The sequence below is a fragment of the Micropterus salmoides genome, unplaced genomic scaffold (genome assembly GCF_014851395.1).
Source record: "Micropterus salmoides isolate LMB-PRFRI ecotype aquatic unplaced genomic scaffold, ASM1485139v1 Ms_hic_scaffold_11, whole genome shotgun sequence".
NCBI lineage: Eukaryota > Metazoa > Chordata > Actinopteri > Centrarchiformes > Centrarchidae > Micropterus > Micropterus salmoides.
Genome location: NW_024040152.1, coordinates 9,077,221 through 9,104,670, shown reverse-complemented (window position 1 = coordinate 9,104,670; position 27,450 = coordinate 9,077,221). Strand labels below are relative to the sequence as shown.

The window sequence follows — 27,450 nt, the reverse complement described above, 5'->3', positions numbered from 1 at the left end:
TGGCTGCTGTAAAAAGGGCATGAGAAAATCATGTCATGTGTCGTTGGCAGCCTTGTATTAGTAGTTTTTATTAGCATTATCCATGATAGCAAGTCAGATAAAGCAATATTTAGCATAAATGGGACCATTCGAGGAGCAAGTGAATGCAACATTAGGCTATATACCATAGCTATAAACTTATGCTATATTGACGTGCTGCATGGACGTCTGGGAAATGGTTTGTTATGTAGGCTATGTGAAATTGCTATCCATGTAGGCCTATGCTGAAACTATGTTCCAGATTTGTTGCTGCACCAGAAAGCTACATTCCCTAACACCACTAAAATATTACTTTGACCTGACTTTTGAGTTAATGCAAATTACAAATAATTCGGGTGGGCAGCAAGGGGCAATCTTCTGGTGCGTTGGGGGAAGCCGACACAGTCTAAGGGGGCAGCAACGAAAGGTTACAACCTAATACCATATTACAAATTAGGCCTAACCTTACATGTTAGCAAACTCTGTGAAATGTGTGAATTAATCCGCCATGTGTAAAATTACGTCAACTTGGCAAGTCTTCTACCAAAAATTCAGAGTTTCCGAGTTGTTGTTCTGAATTGAGGGGGCATTCAAATTAATTTTCCTAGTCAGGAACTCAGTTTTCCGATTCCACATGAATGCAGGTCTGGGCCACATGAGGTTGCTTTGGCTGGCGGCTGCCAATTCAACAGGGCTGTTGTAGATTTTCGGTCAGAGGGGGGCCATAGGGGGGGTCCAGGGTCTGTGCTACAGGGGCACTGGCCCCTGTTGACTCCCCCCCAAAAGCTGCCACAGATGCAGGATGTATGCTATGGAACAATGCTTGAAGTGGGCCGGTAGGCACCAGTAAGCAGTCACGACATTTTACTCTTTGGCGTACTGGGATTTCTCCCATGCCGGTACTCTCCTCTGACCTCTCCATATCAGGGCGCTACGTGACGCTCACCTGTTCCCGTTTTCGCCTGCCTGCTAAGTTCTGTCGACAGAGAGAGACGAGGAAGAAGAGAAGCTCGGGTGCCTTTCAAGCAGCCGTGTGCTGAATGTAGCGTGTCAATGTCAGTTTTGGGCGGGAGACAACATATCTAACATATCATCATATGTATTTTATCCCGTTAGAATTGAGCCTTGAATTACACATATGATGTTGGTCAATTTGAAATATAATTTTGCAAGTCAAGAGAGTTTGTTGAAAGCAGTTTGTCGTAAAACAGTAAAGTTACATGTTGTTTTGTGTGAAAACCGTTCAACGAACTACATCTCTCGTCTAGCACAATATACGTCACCTACATGTTAGCGCTGTAATGCTAGCTAACATTTGTTGAGAGAGAGAGATCATAGCTTATTACCTGATTCAACATTTCCCTCTCTCTCTTTATGGAGTATAGAGAATGATACACTTCCTCCTAGCCTCACTCAAGTGCTGGTCACATTGATTCCCAAACCTACAAAAAAGACATTTTTATTGATAGCTGGAGACACATTTGTCTGCTAAACAATGATTACAAAATAATGGCGTCAATATTTGCCAGGACAATTAAAGAAACTCTTGACACAATTATAGATGAGACAAAATCAGACTAGTATTAGATATTCTTGACTACTCTGACTTGATATTTGAAGATGGCTTCATCCTCTTCTTAGATTTCTACAAGGCTTTTGATACAATAGAACACCAATTTATTTTTCTGTTTTTGGAAAAATTTGGTTTTGGGGATTTTTTCTGCAAAGCAATTAAAACCTTATATGCTCTATCAAACTGAAAAACGGAACTTCCCCTAGATTTAATGTGAAACGGGGCATTTGTCAGGGATGCCCGATTTCCCCTTATCTGTTTTTACTTTGTACACAAATTCTCACAGCTCATGTCGGTAACAGTGCTATACAAGGAATTTATATTGTGGGCAGGTATATCCTCATCAGTCAGCTTGCGGACGATACTACAATCTTTTTAAAAAATGCAAGCTAGACACCTGTTGCCATTCAAGTAATTAACCAGTTTTCAGAGGCCTCTGGTCTATGCCTAAATATTAATAAATGTGAACTATTGCCTTTAAAAGATTGTAATATACAAACTATTTGCAACATTTCGATCAAGGAGGAAGTTACGTACTTAGGTATTATTATCTCTAAAGATCAGAAAATGAGATGTCCTTTAAATTTCTCTACCGGCTTACACACGCAGCTCTCTCTTTACACTTGGACAGTAAAATTTGTAAAGATATTGATAGAATGCTTTTTGACTTCATCTGGAAAAATCATACCCATTATATCAAAAAAGTGTTATGAATAATGAATGAATCTGGTGGGCTCAACTTTTTGGACTTCAATACTCTAATACTTTTAAGATTAATTGGGCTAAGCATTTTCTTAAAAACTCTGTCTCGATTTGGAGTTTTATTCACCATTATATATTCTCTCGCTTTGGTGGTCTGGGACTTATTCTAAACTGTAACTACAATGTGGACAAGCTCCCTGTAAAACTGTCCACTTTTCACAAGCAGGTCCTTTTGGCATGGTCTCTAATCTATAAGCATAATTTCTCACCTCACAGGTATTTAAGTTGGAATAACAGAGATATATTATATGAGAACAAATCAGTCTTTTTTGAGAATTGGGTACTCAATCAGATTCTGCTGGTGGACCAGCTATTTAATGGAGAGGGGCGACTTTTCTCCTACAGAGAGTTTTTATCAACATTTAACATTCCAGTTACGCCAAGAGAATTTGCAATTGTATTTGACGCCATTCCATCAGGCACAATCATGCTTTTTAGATATACTGGCAGACTTCTACCTACTTCTGCCATCCTCCCCAGTGTGGCTGAATCAACAGGAAAAATCTGTTTTTCCCAACTTCATCAAAATATTAAGAACTTTTGTGCTTTATTTCAGAAAGAAATTGTTTCTATTCCAAATGTTACATTTTACTGGAACCGATTTGTAAATGACATTGCCTGGAAAAAGGTTTGGATGATTCCTCACAGATACCTTAATACCTTAATCTGATCTCTGGCTTGTTTGTATATTGTTATGTATATTTTGTATATTTTGGTAGGTCACTTCTGATATGTATCCCTTTTTTTTTGCAATACAGATGACTTTTCCCGTCATATGAAGAAATACATTTAGGCTACTCCTTTCTTTCTGAATTGGTGCAGAAAATGTGTCCAGAATGCAGGAAATGAAAGTGTTTCATGCTCAAAGTCGTTAATTGTTATAATATTTAGGTTGTGGATTTGTGCGGGGGGGAGGGGTACCAAGGTTTATACACTTCAAGCACTGCTATGGGAGGGAAACGCTAATCGAGAGGGGAACAGACTTCAACTCAGTTTTGTCACAATCAGAAAAAATGGACGATGTTCAGCTCTAACGGCTGAAGCTACAAGCTCGTTTAAAACGGTAACGTTATTATTATTATTTTTTGCAGAACGCTTGTGTGTGTTAATCTTCACTTTCATAGTTTTCACTTCCTGTCCAGCGGCATTGGCGTCGTCAGGTCACTTTTCCTGAAACTTTAGCCCCGAATATAGCCAAACTCAACAACAATATATATATATATATATTACATGCAATAATCTTTAAGTTCACGTAACGTGACCCCCCACCATTACTCAGTCTACCTGCATTGAGAGAGAGAAAGCGCATTGTTCACAGCTTCACTACTTCTCAGCGACTACTGAATTGTCCCTAGCAAAACTGTAATGAAAACAGATAGCTATAAATTTTGCCAGTCCGTTTCTAGTCAGTGTATTTACGACACAAGCGGTTAACATTCCGCCACAAAGTTGCGAGCGAATAACACGACACACCTGACCCAGGGGCGTTTCCAGGCTCTAGAAACATTTCTCATTTACTGCTGAGTCAGCACATGTATTTATGACTTAAGTAAAGTCTTTCAATGTGCATGTGGCACCTTTTCACCTCAATGAGAAATTAATTAGTGCTAATTTTAATTCAATTATAAACTCCTGTGTTTCAGCAGGTTTTCTGCTTGGGTTCAAAACTTTCTGCACATTCAGAATCTCCCCCGCATATCTGTGTTCTTTGACATCTGCAATATTTTAACAAAATCTACCTACACCTCTGCTGAGCAGTAGGCTGCCCTGCCTTATTTCTCTGTTGATATGGTAGTAGGCTACCCCCTTCAGACCGTCTGACAGACACGGACCCCGTCTGGGACTGCAGCAAACTTGATGAGACGAGCGCACTGCTCTTCATCAGAGGTGGAAAACTGAAAACACTTGTGGTGTCCGAACAATAATGCTGCGATGATGTGTTGAGAAGAAATCCGCTTGACACTGTTCTTGATCATAAAAGTTTATTACATCAAGGAGTTCAGCATCAATTACAAACTCTGCAGCAGCTTGGAGAGTGACCCAGCCTGATGGCCACTCTGTCTCTCTGTACATCAAACACAGCTTATATAGGACATGTTTAGGTATCTGTTAGACACCATATAAGGGTCTGAGTCTGCAAACTAAGGCACCGATCCATATAAGGGTCTGAGTCTCCACCTAACCACTAACCTCTGCTCTCCCGTTAAAAGGTCACTAATCCTCTATCCAGCTGCTACAGTGCTATGTTAAACTGTTATGCGTCAAATGCACATATGTTATACACCACACACTTGAGATCAGAAATAAATCTCACTATTCACACAAAGGTTAATTTCAGCTCCTCTGATAAAGTGCGCTTCAGAGCGAAGCATCCCAGAGCAGAGAGACAAGTCAAACTGCGAGCGAGGAGGACGGAAATAGCAGAGAGAGCGACAGGTGTCTGTGTCGTGGTCAGGTGTTTGTAGGTTATTCTCTCGCTACTTTGTGGCGGACTGTGAAAAGTTTGGGTAGCAAATAAACTGACTAGACACTGACTGACAACATTTAATAAAGATAATTCTTTAGTCCCTGACAAGCTCTGAAGCTGTAACCAATGTGCCATCTCCCTCTCCCTCTCTCTCTCTCACTTTAAATGCAGGCATGCTGAGCAACGGTGGGGGGGTCAACCTTGCATGAACTTCAAACAAAATGTAACAATGTTATTGCGAATAGCCTCTGTTCTACCAAGACCTGTGAGACGAGCTGCGTAATGAGGATTATTGCATATTAATTGTTGCTGAGTTACATTTGGGACTACAGGCAAAACATCCAGGGCTAAAGCCCCGTGAAAAATGACCTGGCGACCCCCATGACCTGACCGCAACACAGACACCTGTCGCTCTCTTTGCAGCGGGAAGCCAGCAATCACAGATCAAGACTCCGCTGGTCCGCAGCCATAAACACCTCTCTGGGTCTGCATCAATTATCTGTACTGTCTTTCCGCTGCTGTATTTTCATTGTGATGTCTTTATGCTGCTCTTCACCAATATCAAATGTCACTTGTAGATACCTTACTTTACTGATACTGGTATGTTGTTCCTCAAATGTAGGTGGTTTTGGATAAAAGCATATATATATACTGTATATATAATTGTGTAAACTTAGTGATAAAAATGAGAGATCACTTTCCAGTCATGGTAGTAAATCACAAAAACAGCATACATCTTGTCGTGCATAAACTGTCCTATAAAAATAAAAATGTCCTTTTTATTTTCCAGGTGAAGACCACAATGTCGGCGAAGAAGATTATTTCTGAAACACTGAACGATTTGAGTTTTGAGGAACTTGATGAATTCAAGTCACTCATTTGGAATGACTTAAATTTGGAATTGGAGAAAAATTTCCCACTCATCAAATGGAGGCGATTAAAAGTGGCAAATGCACAGGACATAGTGGAGCTGATGGAGACGTACAGCCAAGACTGTGTGAAGCTGACCAAAAAGGTTTTAAAGAAGATGAACCGGACTGATCTGGTGCAGAGATTGTCAGACATGAGTTCAGGAACCAAAAGTAAGGCAAAGAAGAAAAAAAAAATGATAATATATATTTATCATCAAAAAATAGGAAAGTATTAGCCTGGCATCATATCACTTATGCTTATTTCTGGAGCCTATCCGTTTGATTTCGAAGGGGTTATATCAATGGGCGCAAACCAAAAGGCCTCTAGATGAAATTGGGTAGACCTACAACCAACCAGAGCAACGAAACATGCAATGTAGTGTAGTTGTTCTGTTAAACTTACCAAATCATGTTAGAAGTACAGCAAACACATCTTGTGCAGTTGTTAGTTCTTTGCTGGACGTTCACACGGTGTGTGTTTCAACCAGACACTGCTGCCAGAGCAAATAACCTAAAACATGAGCTCCTACGTTCAGGAAAGTACATCAGCTGGGGTAGAAATGTTTGATCAGATGTTTTAAGTTTGTGCTTAATGCAAAAACAAATACATCCAAAACCATTCAACTATGTTGGAAAATCTTTAAGTAGCTTTACATTATGTCACTGTTAAGGAGGAGTGACATTTTGGAATTAAATCCTTTGTATTTCAAAATCTGATGTTAAATCAGTTATTTTGTATTTCTTTCCCCTTCAGAGAAACACTCTGTGTATGAACAGCAGCCTTCACTGATACAGAGAGTGAGTATTTTGACTGTACACAGTGCAGCTTTGATTCAGTAGAAGCTTGAAAATCATCTTCATCTTGAAGATTATAATTGATGATACAATGATGAAATACAATACAATGATGTCATTTTCCTCAGATAGTTCTCTCAAAGAATTGAACCGATCAAGCTACATAATGTAAATGCGAGGTCTTAAGCATGAATGCTTTTATTTACTAATAATTTTAAGGATGTGTTATATCTACCTTCTATACTGTATCTGTGGGAATATACAGTACATTCTTCTTGATTAGTTTGACAGAGATAGAAATTCACAATATTTTAAAACAGAAAAATAAGTTGGTGTGTTTTGTTACTTTTTATATTAGAAGAAAAGATGCAACAAGTTAAACAGCCACTCTGTTGTCAAATAAAGAGACTCATTGCTGTCTTTGTAGCCCCGTCTTTGAAAGAGTTACAATAGGCAATGTAATGTAGGCAATAGTAAAAGCAAGTTTGTTATTTTATAAAAGTGGACTAAAGGGAAGGGCAGCGTGGTGGTGCAGTAGTTAGCACTGTCTCCTCACAGCAAGAAGGTTGGGGGTTCAAACCCCGATTGCCTTTCTTTGTGGAGTTTGCATATTCCACATGGGTTCTCTCCGGGTGCTCTGACTTCCTCCCACCGTCCAAAGACATGCAGGCTAGGTTAATTCGTGTCTCCAAAATTGTCCTTAGGTGTGAGTGTGAGTGGTTGTTTGTCTATGTGTGGCCCTGCGATGGACTGGCAACCTGTCCAGGGTGGACCCCGCCTTTCGCCCAAAGTAAGTTGGGACTGGCACCAGCCCCCCGCAACTCTGTATGCAGGATAAGCAAATGATGATGGATGGACTTAAGGGAGTAACATTGATGTTAATGAGAAATTTATACATGTACAAGCAGTTTCACAAATATTATCAGCAATATCTTGTGTAAATGGCTGATGTACTCTGAATACATCCATATTTCTAAACACAGATGATTGAGAAAAATCTGTCATCATTCCAGCTGATTAACTGTACTTTTGCTCCATGAACATTTCCTTTGAATTTTCCAGGTGGAAACGATGGTGTCTGTTATAGAGCTGCTTCTGGAAACACTGACTGATTTAAGTGTCGGGGAGTTTGAGAGGTTCAAATATTTCCTCAATCAAACTGACCTACACAGACACTTCTTAGACATCCCATGCTGGCTGCTTATTATGGGTGACATGCAGGACACAGTGTTTTTAATGGTGCAGATATACGGCCAGCAGTCTGCGGAGAAGATCAAGGAGGTTTTAAAGAGGATGGAGAGGACGGATCTGGTACAGAGGTTGTCAGACACCTGCTCAGGAGCCAAAAGTAAGACAATAAAGACAAAAACGTTAAAAACATGAAACCTAACGTGAAGAAAACAGAAAAGAAGCATCATCTTGTGTCTCCAACAGATTTTGTGATTAATGTAAAGTAAAGAAAATTTTCTGGAGAGGGGCAAAATATCACTGATCAATTACATGTAACTGATAAGGTTTCTGGATAATTCTGTATTGACCCTTTGTATTGTAATTCTTTTTCAATCACCCGTATATATGTCCTGTCTCTCTCCTCAGAAAAACACTCTGTCGATGAACGCCTGTCTTCACTGATCCACAAGGTGAGCAGTGTCATACCTGTCTGACCATGCAGAGTGCTGCTCTTATTAGATGCAGGTTCAAATCATATCAACATTAATGATGTTAAATTAAATCAAACTCATGATTTAAATTGAATGTGTCTCACAGAATTGAAGGTGACATTTGATGGAGTTTGAAAATCTGTTTTTAAAGATTATCAAAGAATTAAACAAAATCCAAAACATGAAATTGAGAAAATATATGCATTGTGCTGCCACCTGTTTCTACAGTTACTTCATCAACAAGATCTGATGTTGAGATGAGTGGCTCATTTAAATTAATTAAATTGAGTTACAACCTGGAAATAACAAACATTAATCAGGTTACAGATATTTAAGGGAAGAAGGAAAAATGAATCCTCCTTACCTCTAACAAACAGAAAATTACCAAATGCATCTGTAGCTTAGGTGATGTTGTAGAAACACAAAACTTAACATTCAAACGTCTAAAATAGCGGCACTGATTAGATGCTAAAAGATAAGTCCTAAATGTTTCCAGTGAAGAAATAACATATTTCCTCTTTGAATTTTGAATTTTTCAGGTGGCAACAATGGCGGCTATTAAACAGCTGCTTTTGGAAACACTCAGATATTTGAGTTACTCGGAGCTGAACAAGTTCAAGTGGTTGCTGCAGTTTGGGTTCTTCCATAGGAGCCTTCCAGACATCTCATGGAAACTGATGCTGATGACAGACAGGACAGACGAACTGGTGGATATGATAATGAAGATGTTCTGTCAACAGTCTGTAGAGGTGACCAAGGAGGTTTTCATGGACATGAACAGGACTGATCTCGTGCAGAGGTTGTCAGAGACCAGCTCAGGACCCAAAGGTAAAATAAAGATAATACTATTTATTTCTATAGCGCTTCTCAGTAAAATCAGTAATTATGTACGTATAAGATACACAGTGAGGGGGCAGCAGTGGTGAAAGGTCTGTATCCTTTGGGCTCTGCGTAGGCACCTCACCCATATCACTGATGCTCGAGAGATGGGTACAATGATCTTCTGAGCAGTTTTAATCACCCGCTGCAGAGCCCTCCTGGCCTGGGCCGTGCACATCCCATGCCGGTTACTGATGTTTCCAGTCAGGATGCTTTCTGTTGCTCCTTTGTAAAAGCTGACAAGAACTTGGCACGGGAATTTGGCCTTCTTAAGCTTCCTCAAGAAATATAGTAGTTTCTGGGCTTTCTTCCCCAGCGTGGAGATGTGAGATGACCATGTCAGGTTCTCTGTGTTACGGTGGGTGGGGTGGAGGCAGGTTGGAGGACCCAAACGCAGGACGCAAGGCAGAGGAGGAACAGTTGAACGGGGTTTAATACAAACTAAAGGCGAGCACACTTACAAGCAGAGTGGCTGATCAACAGAGTCCAAAAACAGGTTATCCAAACAGGTGAGAATCCAAAATGAGCAGGGAAACAGAGAGACACGACGAGGAAGACAGGCAACAAGACTTAACACTGGGGAATCCACGCACAGAAGGTAACACGAACACCGGACAAGGGCTGAACAGAAAGACCACACATATATACCAGGGATAATGAGCAGGGCGGGAGCAACGCAGGTGACAGACATGAGGCTAACGAGGGAGGCAGAGAGACAGCAGGAAAACAGAGAGGCAGGCAGGCAGAGACAACAGAGAGAGCACTTAGACAAGCAGACATGGGGCAGAGTGAATAACCAAGAATGCGACAGAGCTAAACAGAACCAGTAAAAGAACAAGGGAATACACAAGACTAAACAGGGAACACAAGACCAGGAGTAAACACAAAAGATATTAACTAACGCACAGGACTAGGAACTAACTGAACAAGACTACAGACAAACAGAGAACCAAAAACAGACTTAAACAGGAAAGACATGAACACAAATACCACACTCCTAACACTCTGTGATGCTGATTCCGAGGAACCTGAAACTGTTCACCTGATCCACCTCAGCTCCACTGATGTAGACAAGAGTGTGTGTCTTTATCTCCTTCTTCCTAAAAGTTAAGCAGAAGTTGTTTGCTGTGCACCACTCTGGAAGATTGTCACTTTCCTCCCGATATGAACCCTCGTTGTTTGAAATCCGGCCGATGATGGTGGTGCCGTCCGCAAACTTTATAACAGAGTTCTCTCTGTGTGAACTTGTGGGTGTACAGCATGAACAGGAGGGGGCTGAGCACACAGACCTGGGGGGGCTCCAGTGCAGAAAACTAGAGGGGAGGAAGTGTGTCCGCCAATCTTAACTGACTGGGGTCTGTTTGTGAGGGTGTCTACAGTTGTAGAGCATTGTATTTAAACCCAGAGTGCTGAGTTTGCTGATCAGTTTCATGGTGGAGATTGTGTTGAATGCTGAGCTGAAATCCACAGACAGCGTTCTGATGTAGGTGTTGTTTTTTTCAAGGTGTGTGAGGGCTGAGTGGAGGGCAGTGGATGTGGCATCCTCTGTGGATCTGTTGGTTCTGAAAGCAAACTGGTGAGGGTCCAGGCTGGCTGGGATGTTGTTCTTTATGTGCTGAAGAACCAGTTTCTCAAAGCGCCTGGTCACAGGTGTGGGTGTGGACAGTTTTGGATATATTGAAGTTTATTTAGGGCTTGGAAGATAGAGGACGCTATTGCAGTAGTCAATTCTGGATGTAACGAAGGCATGGATCGAGGTTTCGGCAGCAGAGAAGGTGAGTGATGGATGGAGACAGGTAATGTTTTTGAGGTGAAAGAAGGCAGTCCTGGTGATATGGTTATATGGTTGCTGACAAAGATGACTCCGAGGTTGTGGTTATGTGGGGATGGGGACTTGGTAGAGTTGTTGATGGAGAGACTGAAGTTGTTGGTGTTTTTTGTGAGTGATTTGGTGCCGATGAAACCTGTCAGATTTATTTTAATCGAGTTGGGGGAGGAAGTTTGTTTGCATCCAGGTTTGTATATCGGTGAGGCAATTTGATTTGCAGAGGTAACTGTGGTGCATAATACATTAATGTATAATAATAAATATACATGGTTACAAAGTGCTGTCCCCAACACTTTTTGAAATGGCTGGTTTCGTCCCCAACACTTTTTGAAATGGCTGGTTTCGTCCCCAACACTTTTTGAAAGCATTTGCTAAAAGTTTTCTGAAAATTAGAACAAATTAAGATTCTATGAGAAAGGTTTACATGCCTAATAGGAAAATATTGCAATGTAAATATGGAAGAAACAAATCTACCATGTCCAAAAAAAGTAACTTAGGCCAAAAAAACAAGCTGCTTATTACTGAATTATATTCAAGAATATTTTTATTTTCTGATTTGTCACTGGCCACATGCATTTTGTTTCCCTTCATATCAATAAAGACATTTCCACCATAAATTGGTTCAGAATATGTCTCTAGACTGCAAGAAATTAAGAGTTTAATGCTCAAAATCTTCTGGGGTGGGACCCCAGACCCCACAATTGAATAGCTTATTTCATCAATGAATATTTCTTCTAAATAGCATTGAAGTATCTTGTTGTCTTGTTCTCGTGACTCCAATATTATGCATTATCATGTCTTGTGGACTAAGTGTTTCGTCTCACCCCTAATCTGAACCCTTAAATGTTCCCACCACTTTTCAAAAAAATTATCCTTTAGAGGTGAATGTTTTGGACTTTAAAGCAACGATGTTCTGAGGATTAATGAATCTGTTAACTTTGGTCCTTTTTTGTAAATGTTGTGTTTTCCAAGTTCTCTCAACATCTTTTCTTTGAAAACATTCTTCTTTTTTGGGCCACATGTTCTTTGTCTGTAGAATAGCTTTCTCATTGACCATGACTACTTCTTTCACACACCTGAAACTTAAATAATAAAAGACTTTTATTCTCAGGACCTAGTATTATAGTTAGAACAAGTACACAGAAAGGGTACACACAGTGTATTTATTATTACAATAAAAATTTTCATTAAATGCATTGCAGCTGAAGGATCATCTGCTGAAGCCTTTGGTGTGAATACCACAGAGAAAGGTAGGTCTATAATAGATAAAAACACTTAAAACACTAAATAAGATATATGAAAACAACAAATATAATTAATTGAACTAAGAATAAAGTTTCCTCAAAGCCCTATATTTATTTAAATTTACATATCAGTGTATGAACCTTAAACAGTGAGTGTAATAGCAAATCTGATGTCATGTTGACAAGTGTTCATCACGTGAAGTCGAGAAATGATTTTTATGATATTACTATTAAGTAAATGTTCTGTCCATTTTGCAGTGAATCCTTAATATTAGTATTTTTATAGTCTGACAGTGTCTCATTATAAAGCCTGATGTTAAATTAATCATTAACGGGTTTCTATAGTTCCTGTATCAACAGAGAAACACTCTGTGGATGAGCATTGGCCTGCAGTGACTGAAAAAGTGAGTAATCTGTCTGACTTTAAACTAAAACTGAAACTATTCATCCATTAAGTGATTGGTTAACCATATATATATATAAAATAACTATTTTTTGGTAATTGATTAATTGAAAATAAAAATATAAACATGGTTGCAATCACCATGAACATTTGCTCTGAATTCACCAGGTAGAAACAATGGCATCTGTTATAGAGCTGCTTCTGGAAACGCTGGCTGATTTGAGTGGAGGGCAGCTCAAGGACTTCATATATTATGTCTTCCTGAGTCAAATTCAGTGTTTCTCAGACATCACATTAATGCTGCTGGAGGCAACAGACATTCAGGTTACAGTGATTTTAATGGTGCAGCTCTATGGCCAACATTCTGTGGAGAAGACCAAGGAGGTTTTAAAGATGATAGAGAGGACTGATCTGGCGCAGAGGTTGTCAGACAGCAGCTCAGGACCCAAAAGTAAGACAAAAACATGTTAAAATCATAAAACTGGTCCTTAACATGTGTCTCATAACTTGTGCCATGTCTTATTCTCTTTACATGATACATAAAATATATACATAGTATAGTGTATATATACATACAGTGTGTATATACTGTATATACTATATGTGCTATGTATGTATGTATGTATATATACAGTGTATAACGTATATAAACTATATATCTAATTTAGAGAAGATACACCATCTGGAGTTCAAAATATATAATTATAATTATTATATATATATTATATAATATATACATTTACAACGTATATGTCACTGTTGAGGAGGTGTAAGGTTTTTGTGTTCTGTAAATATTTAGAAAGCAGTATTGCCTTATAACATTGTTTATTGTCAGATGTTGGATGAATCACTCATTACTTTTACCACTTTTCTCCTCAGAGAAACTTTCTGCAGATGAACACCGGTCTGCACTGATCCAGAGAGTAAGTAAAATAAACATTGATCAAACATCTTTTTAGCGTACTTCAAATCATTTTTCAAAGTGTTAAAATATAAATAAATACAAAACATGCTCTCCTGCTCTGACTCATTTCAGTGTTTGTGAAAAGAGTTGTAGTTTTTTGTGTGTTTTTTGTGTGTTCAATTTGAAAAGAAAATAAGAACACAACAAGTTCACAACAAGTTCACAACATCAATAAAATTTATGTTGTGAACTATAATCAATGCAACAGCAATAACCAAATGGATCAATACATCGCGTGATCTGGCAGAAACAAACATATTTTTAATTGGTCCAGCAGATTAAATATATTTTCCCTGAACGTTTTGATCGTTTCAGGTTGCAACAATAGCAGCTGTTGAACAGCTGCTTTTGGAAACCCTGAATGATTTGAGTAACAAGGAGCTCAAGAAATTCAAGGAGTTCCTGCAGTGGATTGTCTCCCAGAAGGACCTCCCATACATCTCATGGACGTTGAGACACACAGACAGAGCAGAAATAGTCAGACTGATGGTGGAGAACTATGGCCAACAGTCTGTGGAGTTGACCAGGGAGGTTTTGAAGAAGATGAACAGGACTGATATGATGGAGAAATTGTCAAAACCCAGCTCCGCACTCAAAAGTAAGACCAAGAAGATAAAAAGTTGTCATATCACATAATCATGCGTCTCAGAAATGTATAATAAATACATTTTATAATTTATTTATGATAAAAAAATGTGAATCTGCTTTAATTAAAAATCATCATATAACAGTGGGCAGGGGTCAATAAATCATTAATGAAATAGTGTTTTATTTTATTTCCTTTTGAAGTAACTTATAGTATACGTATAGTCTATGTTAAATCGTTTATAATACTCTGAGTCATTTTAAATTTCTTTTCTCCTCAGAGAAACACTCTGTGGATGAACATCGACCTGCACCATTCGAGAGAGTGAGTCTGACTATGAAAAATCCTGTATTGCAGGCCTGTAATAAGCATGGCATCTGACAAGGACTTCATTCAGTTTGAATGAAAATATTTGCTGGCGTACCTGCCTGTCTAACTAACTAACTGCCTGTCTGTGTGAATTCTGCCTGTGCACTCACTGCGGATGAAAATGTGTTTTGGGGGAGAGGCTTTGGAGGGAGTCCCCGAAGGGATGTCCAAACTATATCCAACATTACCCACCCCAGTTTTATGGTTGAGCTCTTTAGCAGTAATGTCCACCACTGATGTGATGATAGACATGGCGGCCCACCCCCCCTGAAAGAATGACACTATCAAATATAATTAGGCTATATTAAAAAAAATTGTTTTCTCACACAAAGGCAATTTGCTTCTGCTTGTCGCCTCAGGAGTTCAATTAATTTGAACTTAAGTTGGGCAAAAAACACATGTTACACAATGTTAGTTTCCGTTTGAGCGCTTAGGCTCAGTGTATGAATGTGTGTGACTGGTGAATGCAGATGTACTGTGATGTCTAAAGACATATTCTGAACCAATTTATGGTGGAAATGTCTTTATTGATATGAAGGGAAACAAAATGCATGTGGCCAGTGAAAAATCAGAATGAGTGGTCGAAAAGGCTAGAAAGGCGCTATACAAATACGGAGCATTTACAATTTTAATGTGCACTTTATTAATTTTATTGTTAATACAAAATTTGAATGGGAGTAACCATGCCTTATTCCAATAGATACCTGTAGAGAATGTAGTCCCAGATGAATTTACCTTTAGGAGTAATTTTTCTTCTGTTACAGGTTATTACGTATATGCTTATTGTTGCATTTAGCTTTCATAATAACAATACCATTTATCATCAAAGGGGGTTCTAACCTCAGTGCTTGCTCATATTGAAGATAACATTTCATTAAATATGATAGACCATTGGGAATAGCTTTCATTACAAGATTAAATTCTCTGTTATAGGAAAATACTTGACACAAAGGAATCTTTCATACAAAATTTTGTTAACTTGACTAATGTATAATATCTAGACCAACCTGTTGTTTTAGATCCGTCTCGGCAAAACCAACATCTAAAGTAGGACCACATAGTCAAGAGATCAAGTGATGCTTATATCATTTCTTTTACCGTGTCTGCAGTAACTCCGTCGATGATCACCTCAGGGCCGCACCAAGTCACATTTTCCCCTCCTTCCGCGCTTTGTCAACCAATGGCCAAAGCTTTTTCTGACACTGCCAGATTTTGTGCCTGAAGGTGCGCATAGTGAAGTGGACATGGGCTCCTGTCTTCCCTGGGATGTCCAATCTGGTGTACAATATTATTGAGAAATCCAGCATCGACTATTGTTCTGCTTCTTCAATCTTCGTATCTTATTTTTTTTGTATCTTTTTTTTTTTATCTTGAGATTTTTTTTTCTTATAGCATGTATCTTCTCATTAGTTGTTTTCATCCAATGATCCATCCCTTCAACATTTTCTTTGATGGACAAAATGTCTGCAGTGTTTTTGCTAATATTTTGTTCAAGGGAGGTAGATCTGCTTGTTAATTCCTGGATAGCTTTTAATATGTCGGGATTGGACACTTCCTTCTCCTGGCTGCTTGAACAAAATCTTTATTGTGTTTGGACTTGACACAGGGGTTTCAGACATCTTTAAAGTCCATTAGAAAGTTCCCCCCTCTTCTGCTCTTCACTTGGCATGGTCAACGTTCAATAGGCAGGTTAACATTAGCTTGTAATGTAAATAGGCTAGCTAGCAGAGCTCGGTTGCAGCTATTAACAAGGTTGTTTCATGCGACAATAATACGTCCGTATTAGACTTGTGTTATTACATTTTTCTCTTTTGCTTGCTGGCCGCTGTCCTTTACGTTCACTTTTTGCAGTTTTTGTCTTTGGATAAAGCGACCGGTACTCAAAAACTTCCGGAGCTCAGAACCACACGTCTGCACTGGCTGCCATCATGGTCCTTTTCTGGCGGCATGGTGGCTCCGCTTTAATCATGAGAAGCTGCAGAGCTTGTCTCTCTTTTTCTCTCTCGCCTGCTATTCACCGGTCTTGTGCAGAGTTTAGCATGCATGCCGTGCTGCTGACAACTGCATGCACGTCGCGGTTTCTTGCAGGTCTATTAGTAGTAAGTAGCGGCTATTTAAAAACAATAAAATATTCTTTGTGTTGTTCATCAACGGTGATAAATTATCCGAAAGTCCCGCGAGGTGCGGACAACTCGGCATAACACCGGGGGATCCGCTCCGTCTCTTCAGCAAGTGTCCCACCACTGCTACTACATACACGCTAGGCATACACATACGCTATGACGACCCAGGGTTAGGGTTACGATTTTTGATTCATTCACGCACTTTAAAAACATTTATTGAAAGTTTTTTTCTTTTTACATGTTTATTTACAGCATTAAACGTTGAAATGTGTATTGGAACAGACTGTAGATTAACTTTTTGGGAGAAAACTGGTAGTTCTATGTAAAATCAGACGTTGAGCATCCCCATATCGCCAAAATGGCACGATCTTTGTTTCACTGCGAAGCTTCGACTGTGAGATTGACAGTCGAATCAGGCTCCGCCCATCAAAGCATCGAATCTTCGACTATTAGTTGTCAGTCCTAATTTTCCTTTTGAAATTTCAGTCATCCACCACATCATTACACAGTATGTCTTATGACAAAATGTGCTTTAATAGTAAAACACAGAATTCCAAAAAATTTAAACAGAAAACACAGAATTTGGGAACAAATAAAACAAAATCTGGCAAAAATTTTAATATTAAACCAGCATCAAACCAACATCTATACTCTGTCTAAAACCCAGATTAAATACAAAGAAAAAATCTTTAACTATACACATCGAGAAATTACACATTTGCTTAACGGATCCTTTTTTTTTTTCAGGCAGCTGTTGAACAGTTTCTTTTGGAAACACTGAAGGATTTAAGTCACAGGGAGCTCGAGAAGTTCATGCGGTTGCTCCAGTTCACGTACTTCCAAAAGAGTTTACCACAAATCTCATTAAGTCAATTGAACTGTGTAAAAAGTGAAGATGAACTAGTGCATCTAATGGTGCAGACCTGTGGCGAGCGGACCGTGGAAGTGACCAAGGAGGTTTTAATGGACATAAACAGGACTGATCTGGTAGACAGGTTGTCAGAGACCAGCTCAAGATCCAAAGGTCAGAGATAGAAGACAAAAACTGCCACTTCACATAATCATATGTTTCATAAATGTGTAATAAATTTTATAATTCATAATAACACAGTTAATCTGATTTGGCTCTAACTCTAGTTGCCAATGAGAAATATGACAAAAGTAGGGGGCAGGCTTACTTTGACTGCAGAAATCGCAACTAAAGCAACTAAATCTGATAAAAGTTGTTTATGTTCTCATTTTGAATCAGTAATGAGTCATTTTCTGTTTTCTTTCTCCTCAGTGGATTTCCAGTCTGCATGGTTTCAGAAAGTGAGTAGTGTTACATCAGACACACTTTACACAGCTTTCATTTAGTAGTTACAGGTTAAAAGTGAAGACGTTTTTAAACCAGAACCACAGCTGCTGTAGAAGTGATAAGGAAATGTGATCAAGTGGCTTATTGCTGCTTTTGGTGGCAAAGAGAGTTAGAGACAGTCAAGACAGCACAATTACTAATAACCAGTTTAAAGAAATAAATCAAATGAATCATACTGTGTTGTGATGGTTATATTAGTTCTTACAATTCTCTCATGACATAGAAATCATGAAATTATTGTTTCATCACTATAGTGGAGAAATGACATAAATGCCCTCTGATCACTTTGAATCCATCAGGAAGCGACCATGACATCACTTCAGAAGAAGCTTTTGGAAACACTGAAAGATTTAAGTTATGGGGAGCTCGAGCAATTCAAGTTGTTTCTGCAGCACAAACACACGAAGGAAGGTCTCCCAGGAATCCCAAGACACCAGATAGAGATGGCAGACAGAGATGAAATAGTGGAGCTGATGGTGGAGATCTACGGCCAACAGTCTGTGGAGGTGACCAGGGAGTTTTTAACAATGATGGCCATGGATGAAATGATGATGAAGTGGTCCAACCCCAAGTGGTCAAGACTCAAAGGTAAGACAATAAAGACAACTGTCATATTACATAATACACTCATACAATTTTAATTCATAATAAATAAAAGTAAATCTGCTTTAAGTGCTAACTCTGTCATCATCACCGATAAGAAATGTAAAACACGGGGCAGGGATCAATAGATTATATATATGAAATAATGAATTAAATCAACAACTCTTACACAACATAAACTGAATGATAGAAGTTTAATAAGTTTAGTAATTTAGTTTCTGGGCTGTTGGATTTGAATGCTTTAAATTGTGATGGTGTTAATAATCATTTTGCAGTGAATTTGTTTCATTTTATTTCTTTTTGTAGTAACTGAGCCTTTGAAAAGTCGATTATACTCTATTATATTACGTGTAATAAGAAAATTGTTGCGTTTCGCTTAAGGCTGAACCCAAGTGCGGACACAAACACGACCAGAAGCAGAGGAAAGTTCACATAGTTTTATTAAGCAACAAAAAGTACTTCTGAGCAGAGGCGAGGCAGGCAGCGTTGGTGAGTTTTCCAGACAGAAAAAGCCGATCCACAGGCAGTGCGAAGTGAACAGGTAACTCCTCCGTCGGCTGGCAACCTCTCAGCAGGAAACTCGAAACGAATGTGAAATGGTTAGGAATAATCTGGCGACGAGGAGCAGGAAAGCAGCAGGTCTTGTAGTACACGTAATGAGCCGATACAGAACAGCTGCGACTCCGACAAACCTGGGGACTGCCTCCGGGCCTTGGGAACGTCCACTCACACACACACACACCAAAATACAAACACAAAACCACAAATCCACAGAGAAACACAAAAATAAACCTCAGTTTTTATTTCTTTTATCCTCAGAGGATGAACATCAACCTGCGCTGTTCAAGAGAGTGAGTCTGACACATCACAGCTTTCATTCAATAGATGCAGGTTGAAAACATTTACTTAATGCCCTCTGATCACTCCTAATCCATCAGGAAGTAACCATGACATCACTTCAGGAGAAGCTTTTGGAAACACTGGAATATTTAAGTGACAGGGATCTCAAGAAATTCAGTCGTGTCCTGCAGTACACTAACATCAAGGAAGGCCTCCCAAGAATCCCAAGACACAGAATGGAGATGGCAGACAGAGTTGAAACAGTGGAGCTGATGGTGGAGATCTACGGCCAACAGTCAGTGGAGGTGACCAGGGAGGTTTTAAAGAAGATGAGCAGGACTGATCTGGCGCAGAAGTTGTCAGACATCAGCTCAGGATCTAAAGGTAAGTTGTGAAAAAAACTACATTATTATTATTTGAATATCAAAAATTTGGTATACAGAGTGTGGTCTTTATTATTTTTCTTTAATGTTACTCTTACATATGGACAGTCAGGCACCAATCTGAATGTGTGTTTGTTTTAAATGTTATTTTATCTAGAAGCATATATCCTATATGCTGACTAATGACATCAGTCACTCTATCAGTGGTTTAGCGTGCTCGTGGCTCTATGGACAACTCTGCCTCTGATTGGCTAATTCTCGTTGCCTCTGTTAGTTAGGTTTATTCCTGACATTGTGGGTGAGGCCAATAGCTGTGACTGAAGTCCAAGAACACGACTGTCGAATGAAAGGTCACCGCTGGTTCCCGTGCGATAAAGTGGTAGTTATTGTGTTTCACCTCAGTAGTTAGGATTTGTGTTTTTGCATCTGTGGAGACAAAAGCAACACCCTTTCAAGATTATGCCTGTACCTGCTGATTGAATGCGATTTCACTGCATGTGCTGTGTGATAGTGTGTTACATTGTACGTAACCATGGTAACCAGGATCTTATAGCCCTTTCTTTATGCGCCCCTTTTCCATTTTTTTTCTCTCCTTTTCTATACTGACCTCCACATTTACACACTCACACACTACACAAACATCGGAATACACACATATCTGTAATCCACAGCTGTAGTCTAACTCAAACTGTGCTCCACGCCATTTGGGTGTCTCAACCCCTTTCTTAAGCTTCACGGATCGATCCACCATTTTGAATCAGCGGCTGATGAACCACCGACGTGGTCATGTTCGCCACTTCCCTCACTCTGAACTTCTGTTGTTACACACACATACATGCACACCCACATATACACATGCCTACACATTTACATATGCCTGCTGATTGTTGAATGCTTGTTTTTACTTGGAATAATTTTCATGTCATAACATAATTTTAAAAAAATCCAACGTGTCTTCACAAGGGCCTTCAAGAAGCTTGGAGCTTGAGGCTTGTGGAAGCACTGTGGTAATCACTTACATTCATTAATTTATTCAGTTCAGTTATTTGTTATTTACTTATTCAATTAGGATGATGCAAAAAGAGACTTTTCTATTTTAAATGATTGTCCTCTGCAGCTGGACTCCAGTGACTGGACTAAACTTGACCCTAAAATGAACAGTACAGGTGCAGATGAGACTCCAACTTACAGGTAAAACTAACCAAAATATCCAAAAAACTCAACACAGCAAACTGGAACTAGAGGAAACAGTTACCCTTATTTCTTGGAAAAATATATTTATTCCGTTGTGCCCCTAATACAGTATTTTTGTACATATACACAAACTCACTAGTTTTGTTCTTCACTTCTTAGCCTACAGTCTGAAGCAGGAAACCACTTTGAATGCAGTTCTCTGGCTTGCGCTGGGCCTGTAAGGAAAAGGTCAGCTTTAGGTACCAGTTTTGCTCTTGGGACGAACCAATGGAGAGGATGGAAAACATCAAATACATACCTGCAGGTCCCCTAATGGACATCACAGTCATTGCTGGAAGGTTTGATGATGTGTACCTGCCACACTGGATCTGCATTGGTAAGTGGACATGAAGAAATGTACAAAATTCTTTGTAAAGTGCACAAAAAACTGACACAATTCCTTCCTCCTGACTAATTGTGTGTTCTTGTATTTTGTGCAGATGATGTCCCTAAAATATCTGACAAGTTTGCAGTCCTACACATAGATGACTGTGGAGATGTTGTGGAAAAAGTGTCTGAGGTCACGTCGTCCCATGTCAAGCTGTCTGAACCAGTTTTTTCACCAAGAGCAGTCTTGATGAAAGCTGGCATTCCAGTGAAAATAAACTGTAATGTGTTAATATATCAGACCAACACAGCATTCCTGACACTGCATGTTTATCTGATCCCACGTGATCCTGGTCTACAAGAGGTTACTGAATATCTTACTTTTACCAATACCAATCAGAATAAGATACAGACACCACAGAAAATACACAACACACAAAAAATGTTGGCCAATGTAACCGTGTTTTTTTTTTTTTTTTTAAGGCAATGGACAACAGGAATGTATCTTATGGATACAAAGTAATCAGAAAGCCACATCCAGAGAAGTCCCTGAAAATGCGTGATCGTTTCATCTTAAAGGCAGATGTGAATGGTGCAAAAGTTTCTCCTAAAGTACGGTTTGGACTACTGAAATTTATGGAATGAACTGTGGTTCAGACGTTAGAAAGACACTAGAAGATGAGTATGGTCGAACAACAGTTTCTCTGGTTTTGGATATTTTAAACAAGAAAACATGACAAAATGATCTAACTTTACCTACTTGTTTTGGTAATGTACTATACTATAGTCTCACACAAAGGTCTTAGGCCAATCTATAACAGTACAGTTAAAGGCATACTATTTTTCTAAAATATTTGTCAGGCTTGAAGTCTTGTATAAACCTCTCTCCACTCACCCATACACAAGCTGTGTGGCACTATAGGCTTGTTTCTTTCTCCAGCTACTGTAGTGATGAAATCTCAGAGATCAACACCCTTTCCGACTTTAAGGATAATTTCTGTTCAACTTGCCTCCATTTCAGTTTTATTTTTATAAATGTTTTTAAAAATCTGAAATGATACCAACAACTGCAGTTTCTTGTTTCATTTAAGCATGTGTGTTTGGATTAGATGGATCTCAAAACGTCTGGTTTTTGAGGTTTGTATAGCATGCTTAAAAACAACTGGAAGTGCTGCCCAAATTAAAGTGAAAAGCACAATATCAGTAAAAAGGCAGAAAAATTGTAACCTATTTATGATACTGTAGAGTGTTTAAAACCTTTACTTTAAATCAAGAGAGACTTGTGCTTGAAACGTAAAATCAGCAGGAAAAACTCTTACTTTAGGGCTTTTCTCTAATAATTATTATTTCATTATCCAATTTTTAGGGGAGAGATAGCATGTTAACATACAAATATCTGTAAATAATCTCTAAATAATATGAGCAGTATTTATTATCTTGAGCTAACAAGATGAGAAATTTGTGATGTCTCCATGACAATAAAATGTACTTCATCTGAAGTCATAACTCGCTAACCCGATATATGTGATCATCCATTTGAGACAAACATTTTAAGATACAGCAGGCATATTTGTCATGAGGCCTGTCTAGTTGTTTGTTTATTTTGCCTATAGACAGTAGTCTATATTACTGGCTACCCCGCAGGTTTGAATGGAGAGTAATGAAGCCAGTTTTGGTCCTATGAAATGCTACTACATGGCTACTTCCTGTTGGCACCACTGTCTTCTGCTCATGGTTGCGCAGCATAAGCATGGTTTAATGACGTAGAGCAACGGCAGAAACATCAAATTCTGGTAGCTACATAGCTGCGCCAACAAATAGTTTCTTGGCTCAGTGGGCCCACCTACAAGACCAATGCAGCATCACTGATGGCTTTTAAACTCACACGGAGTTTGTAATCTAAACAATACGGTTACATCTGTCGTGTGCGACTGGATGTCTCAGGGTTTTGACGTCATTTTTGGGCCTACATAGAACCTCATATGCAGGCTTTGGATCCTTCGCTGTTCCATCTCTGGCCCACCCCAATTTTTTTTAACCTTTTTTGAAAACATGCAAAATAAAGAAAAAGAAATTCTGGTGTACTCTATCACAAAGTCCATTTACTTTTTATTTATTTATTTTTTAATTTTGTTTCACAGGACTTAAAGCTCAGATGTGAAAGCAGAGGCCCAAATTTCTTTGAAGTTTACATTGAAAATCCAGACAGAAACTTCACGCTCAACCTCACACAAAAAAATGACCGTCAACCAGTGTGGACCCATGAAATTCGAAAAGGTTATTTTAAGATAATATGACAAGAATTTAGCTACACTGTACCATATTCTGTTGAATATGCATCATTAAGCAGATGTAGCATCATCTTCTGTTTGATAAAGGCAGCAGCAAAATATTCATGTTTTCTTTATCTCTGCACTTTTTTCCCAGGTGAATATCAAAGCATGGTTAATATGCAAGGTAAGACATTTCAAATCGTTTGAATTTAGAAAAAATTTTTTGTCAGAGTGTGAAAAACTTACGTTCTGTCGGTCTGACCAACAGTATAGCTACACCAACAGTACACTCACCTAAAGGATTATTAGGAACACCATACTAATACTGTGTTTGACCCCCTTTCGCCTTCAAAACTACCTTAATTCTACGTGGCATTGATTCAACAAGGTGCTGAAAGCATTCTTTAGAAATGTTGGCCCATATTGATAGGATAGCATCTTGCAGTTGATGGAGATTTGTGGGATGCACATCCAGGGCACGAAGCTCCCATTCCACCACATCCCAAAGATGCTCTATTGGGTTGAGATCTGGTAACTGTGGGGGCCATTTTAGTACAGTGAACTCATTGTCATGTTCAAGAAACCAATTTGAAATGATTCGAGCTTTGTGACATGGTGCATTATCCTGCTGGAAGTAGCCATCAGAGGATGGGTACATGGTGGCCATAAAGGGATGGACATGGTCAGAAACACTGCTCAGGTAGGCCGTGGCATTTAAACGATGCCCAATTGGCACTAAAGTGTGCCAAGAAAACATCCCCCACACCATTACACCACCACCACCAGCCTGCACAGTGGTAACAAGGCATGATGGATCCATGTTCTCATTCTGTTTACGCCAAATTCTGACTCTGACCATCTGAATGTCTCAACAGAAATCGAGACTCATCAGACCAAGCAACATTTTTCCAGTCTTCAACTGTCCAATTTTGGTGAGCTCTTGCAAATTGTAGCCTCTTTTTCCTATTTGTAGTGGAGATGAGTGGTACCCGGTGGGGTCTTCTGCTGTTGTAGCCCATCCACCTCAAGGTTGTGCGTGTTGTGGCTTCACAAATGCTTTGCTGCATACCTCGGTTGTAACGAGTGGTTATTTCAGTCAAAGTTGCTCTTCTATCAGCTTGAATCAGTCGGCCCATTCTCCTCTGACCTCTAGCATCAACAAGGCATTTTCGCCCACAGGACTGCCGCATACTGGATGTTTTTCCCTTTTCACACCATTCTTTGTAAACCCTAGAAATGGTTGTGCGTGAAAATCCCAGTAACTGAGCAGATTGTGAAATACTCGGCCCGTCTGGCACCAACAACCATGCCACGCTCAAAATTGCTTAAATCACCTTTCTTTCCCATTCTGACATTCAGTTTGGAGTTCAGGAGATTGTCTTGACCAGGACCACACCCCTAAATGCATTGAAGCAACTGCCATGTGATTGGTTGATTAGATAATTGCATTAATGAGAAATTGAACAGGTGTTTCTAATAATCCTTTAGGTGAGTGTACATTCAGTAAGCCATGCTCCCAAAATAAGGTTGGTAGGGAAAATCTGATTACTGAAATCCTTTGCCTTTAAATGCTGAGTAACCTTGCTACTTAAATGCATGTAAACTCACTGGATGATCCCACCTGCATTTCCACTATCTGCACATTGTCATGGCAAATGATCAAAGAGACCATAACCTCTGAATTTACAGCAACAATATTTTAAGCTAAACTAATATTTATTGTCAAAAAAGCTTTTCCCAAATGACAGTGTTTCTGAGGGTGTGTTGAACTAGCCACTTGGCGAGCATTATGACGAGCATTTTGCTGTGTCATCATAGGGATGAAAGGGAAAGGGCTGGACTACAAACGAGCTGTTTGAAGGGCAGTACAGAGCAGAGTTTTCCTTTGGGCTGGACTTTTCCCTTTGCAAACCTAATCCATGCACAAAAAAGATATATAACTCAATAAAGGAGAGGGGAAAAAAGCCAAAAAGCATAATATGACCTCTTTAAGCTCAACAGGTATTTGTGGTGTAAATATTTTTTCAGTTTTACTTTGCAATTCACTGCAATGTCAAATACATTGCATATCAAGTTACACAATGACACAAGGCTTCAGATTTGCTTAGTTCAGGAAATCAAATGTTGGATTGCTTTTGGCCTCTCAGACTCTTTGAATTGGCTTTGCTTGACAATCTTCCCAATCACGTAATGCGCTAAAAAAAAAATCCAAACAATTCTTTTTGAATGAAATGTTTTCCAATATCTGTGCTGCTTTCTACTTACTAAAATACTAAAAGTATTCTTTAAGAGTTCACTTTAGAAGCTCATGTGAAATGACAATGATGATGTAGACCTTTCAAACACTTATCTATTGAGTGGTTCAAATATAGGCAGGCAATGAGGCGACTAAAAAATGTGTCTTCAAAACCAGAAAGAGCAAGTAGAGGACAAGTTAAATGAAGCAAGAGTCTCTGTGAGACGAAGCCTATATCTCTAATCATTGAAGAAAACTATTTGCTGTGCCTCTGTATTTTTGTCTGAGTACCAGCACAGACTGGAAAGAGAACACAAACCCAACATGTTTAATTCTGGCCTTTTATCAAGTTACTCACAGCCTTAACGTTAATTAGCAACCGCGGATATGAGCTGCAACCTGCTAGCTGAAAGTTTTGTTCTTTGCCAATGAGAGTTTTTGGAGTTTAGCGAATCTATGTAGCCAAATAATATTTTCACATTCACACACACACTTCACTTCCATATATGAGCCAAATGCTGCCACTGTATGCTGTATTACAACATACAACACTAGCAGGCTAAGATCAGATTAAATCACAGCTCATTACAGTCAGAGAGTATCTGCACTTGATCAACTTTATTTGATCATTTTATCACAGTAAGTAGAGTGATAGATTCAAGATTGCATTTGCTTTGTTGGTCATTTAGTCAAAAAAAACTATGTAAATCTTTATGAATCAATAAGACTGACACTAAATGTTTAAAATCAGATGTTAAATCAGCCACTGTTTTTTTTATTTCTTTTCACCATAGAGCAACACTCTATGGATGAACACCTGTCTCCACTGCAAGTGAGTAATGTCACATCACTCTGACTCTACACAGCACAGCTTTCATTCAATAAGATGCAGGTTGGAAATCACCCAGTACTTTAAACGGTGATGAAAACCAAACTCAAACTATAATATTCAATCCATCAATTAAGTTATACTCAAATCACATCTCTTGTTTGTTTGCTGTAAATTCATCAGGCAGCAAAAGTCACAAAGGATAGAGAGAGGCTTTTGAAAATGCTGGAACATTTAAAATTGGAAGAATTCAAGCAATTCAAGTGGTTCCTGAAGGACGGTGACATCCTGGCAGGCCTCCCATGCATCCCAAGCAGCCGACTGGAGAATGCAGACATGTTAGATCTGGTGGATCTGATGCTGCAGACCTACAACCAACAGTCTGTGGAGGTGACCAAGAAGGTTTTCAGGACAATAAACAGGAATGATCTGGTGCAGACATTGCTAGACACCAGCTCAGAATCCAAAGGTAACTGGAACTGCAACCATTTCTCCTAGAAATGTTTTGCTTAAACTATAAATCAGTTATTGGATGGTTACTGATGTTATGAGCTGATTTGAAATACAGATGTAAACACAATCATAACTCAGGTAGATGACTTTAAGGTTAAAAATTGTGTGGATTTCTGTCTCATTACACTTTTAAAGGTTCAGTGTGTAACTTTTCTGAGGATCTATCGACAGAAATGCAATATAAGATCCATAACCATGTTTTCAGTGGTGTGTAAAGACCTTACATAATAAACTATTATGTTTTTATTACCTTAGAATGAGCCATTTATATCT

General features: G+C 39.0%; 2 protein-coding genes across 2 annotated transcripts in view; both read left to right on the top strand.

Annotated features, from left to right (window-relative positions):
* The window catches only part of LOC119897180, a 25,164-nt gene extending 3,583 nt beyond the window's left edge, over nucleotides 1-21,581 (top strand). Inside the window, exons 2-21 of the mRNA XM_038710765.1 lie at nucleotides 5,611-5,902; nucleotides 6,486-6,529; nucleotides 7,589-7,874; nucleotides 8,123-8,166; nucleotides 8,727-9,015; nucleotides 12,097-12,144; nucleotides 12,484-12,542; nucleotides 12,710-12,992; nucleotides 13,421-13,464; nucleotides 13,821-14,103; nucleotides 14,372-14,415; nucleotides 17,331-17,607; nucleotides 17,866-17,894; nucleotides 18,240-18,528; nucleotides 19,363-19,394; nucleotides 19,482-19,767; nucleotides 20,730-20,773; nucleotides 20,884-20,957; nucleotides 21,120-21,336; nucleotides 21,440-21,581. Coding sequence (XP_038566693.1) covers nucleotides 5,623-5,902; nucleotides 6,486-6,529; nucleotides 7,589-7,874; nucleotides 8,123-8,166; nucleotides 8,727-9,015; nucleotides 12,097-12,144; nucleotides 12,484-12,542; nucleotides 12,710-12,992; nucleotides 13,421-13,464; nucleotides 13,821-14,103; nucleotides 14,372-14,415; nucleotides 17,331-17,607; nucleotides 17,866-17,894; nucleotides 18,240-18,528; nucleotides 19,363-19,394; nucleotides 19,482-19,767; nucleotides 20,730-20,773; nucleotides 20,884-20,957; nucleotides 21,120-21,273 — 2,889 coding nt within the window. The 5' untranslated portion in view covers nucleotides 5,611-5,622 and the 3' untranslated portion in view covers nucleotides 21,274-21,336; nucleotides 21,440-21,581. The remainder of the gene's footprint in view (nucleotides 1-5,610; nucleotides 5,903-6,485; nucleotides 6,530-7,588; nucleotides 7,875-8,122; nucleotides 8,167-8,726; nucleotides 9,016-12,096; nucleotides 12,145-12,483; nucleotides 12,543-12,709; nucleotides 12,993-13,420; nucleotides 13,465-13,820; nucleotides 14,104-14,371; nucleotides 14,416-17,330; nucleotides 17,608-17,865; nucleotides 17,895-18,239; nucleotides 18,529-19,362; nucleotides 19,395-19,481; nucleotides 19,768-20,729; nucleotides 20,774-20,883; nucleotides 20,958-21,119; nucleotides 21,337-21,439) is intronic.
* On the top strand, nucleotides 21,545-27,450 carry LOC119897183 (NACHT, LRR and PYD domains-containing protein 1 homolog; the record flags this gene model as incomplete). The annotated part of the gene is given in 7 exon segments (XM_038710767.1): nucleotides 21,545-21,690; nucleotides 21,810-21,938; nucleotides 23,468-23,603; nucleotides 23,754-23,783; nucleotides 24,475-24,531; nucleotides 26,630-26,667; nucleotides 26,848-27,450. Coding segments are annotated over 7 exon segments (819 nt in total). The 5' UTR covers nucleotides 21,545-21,576.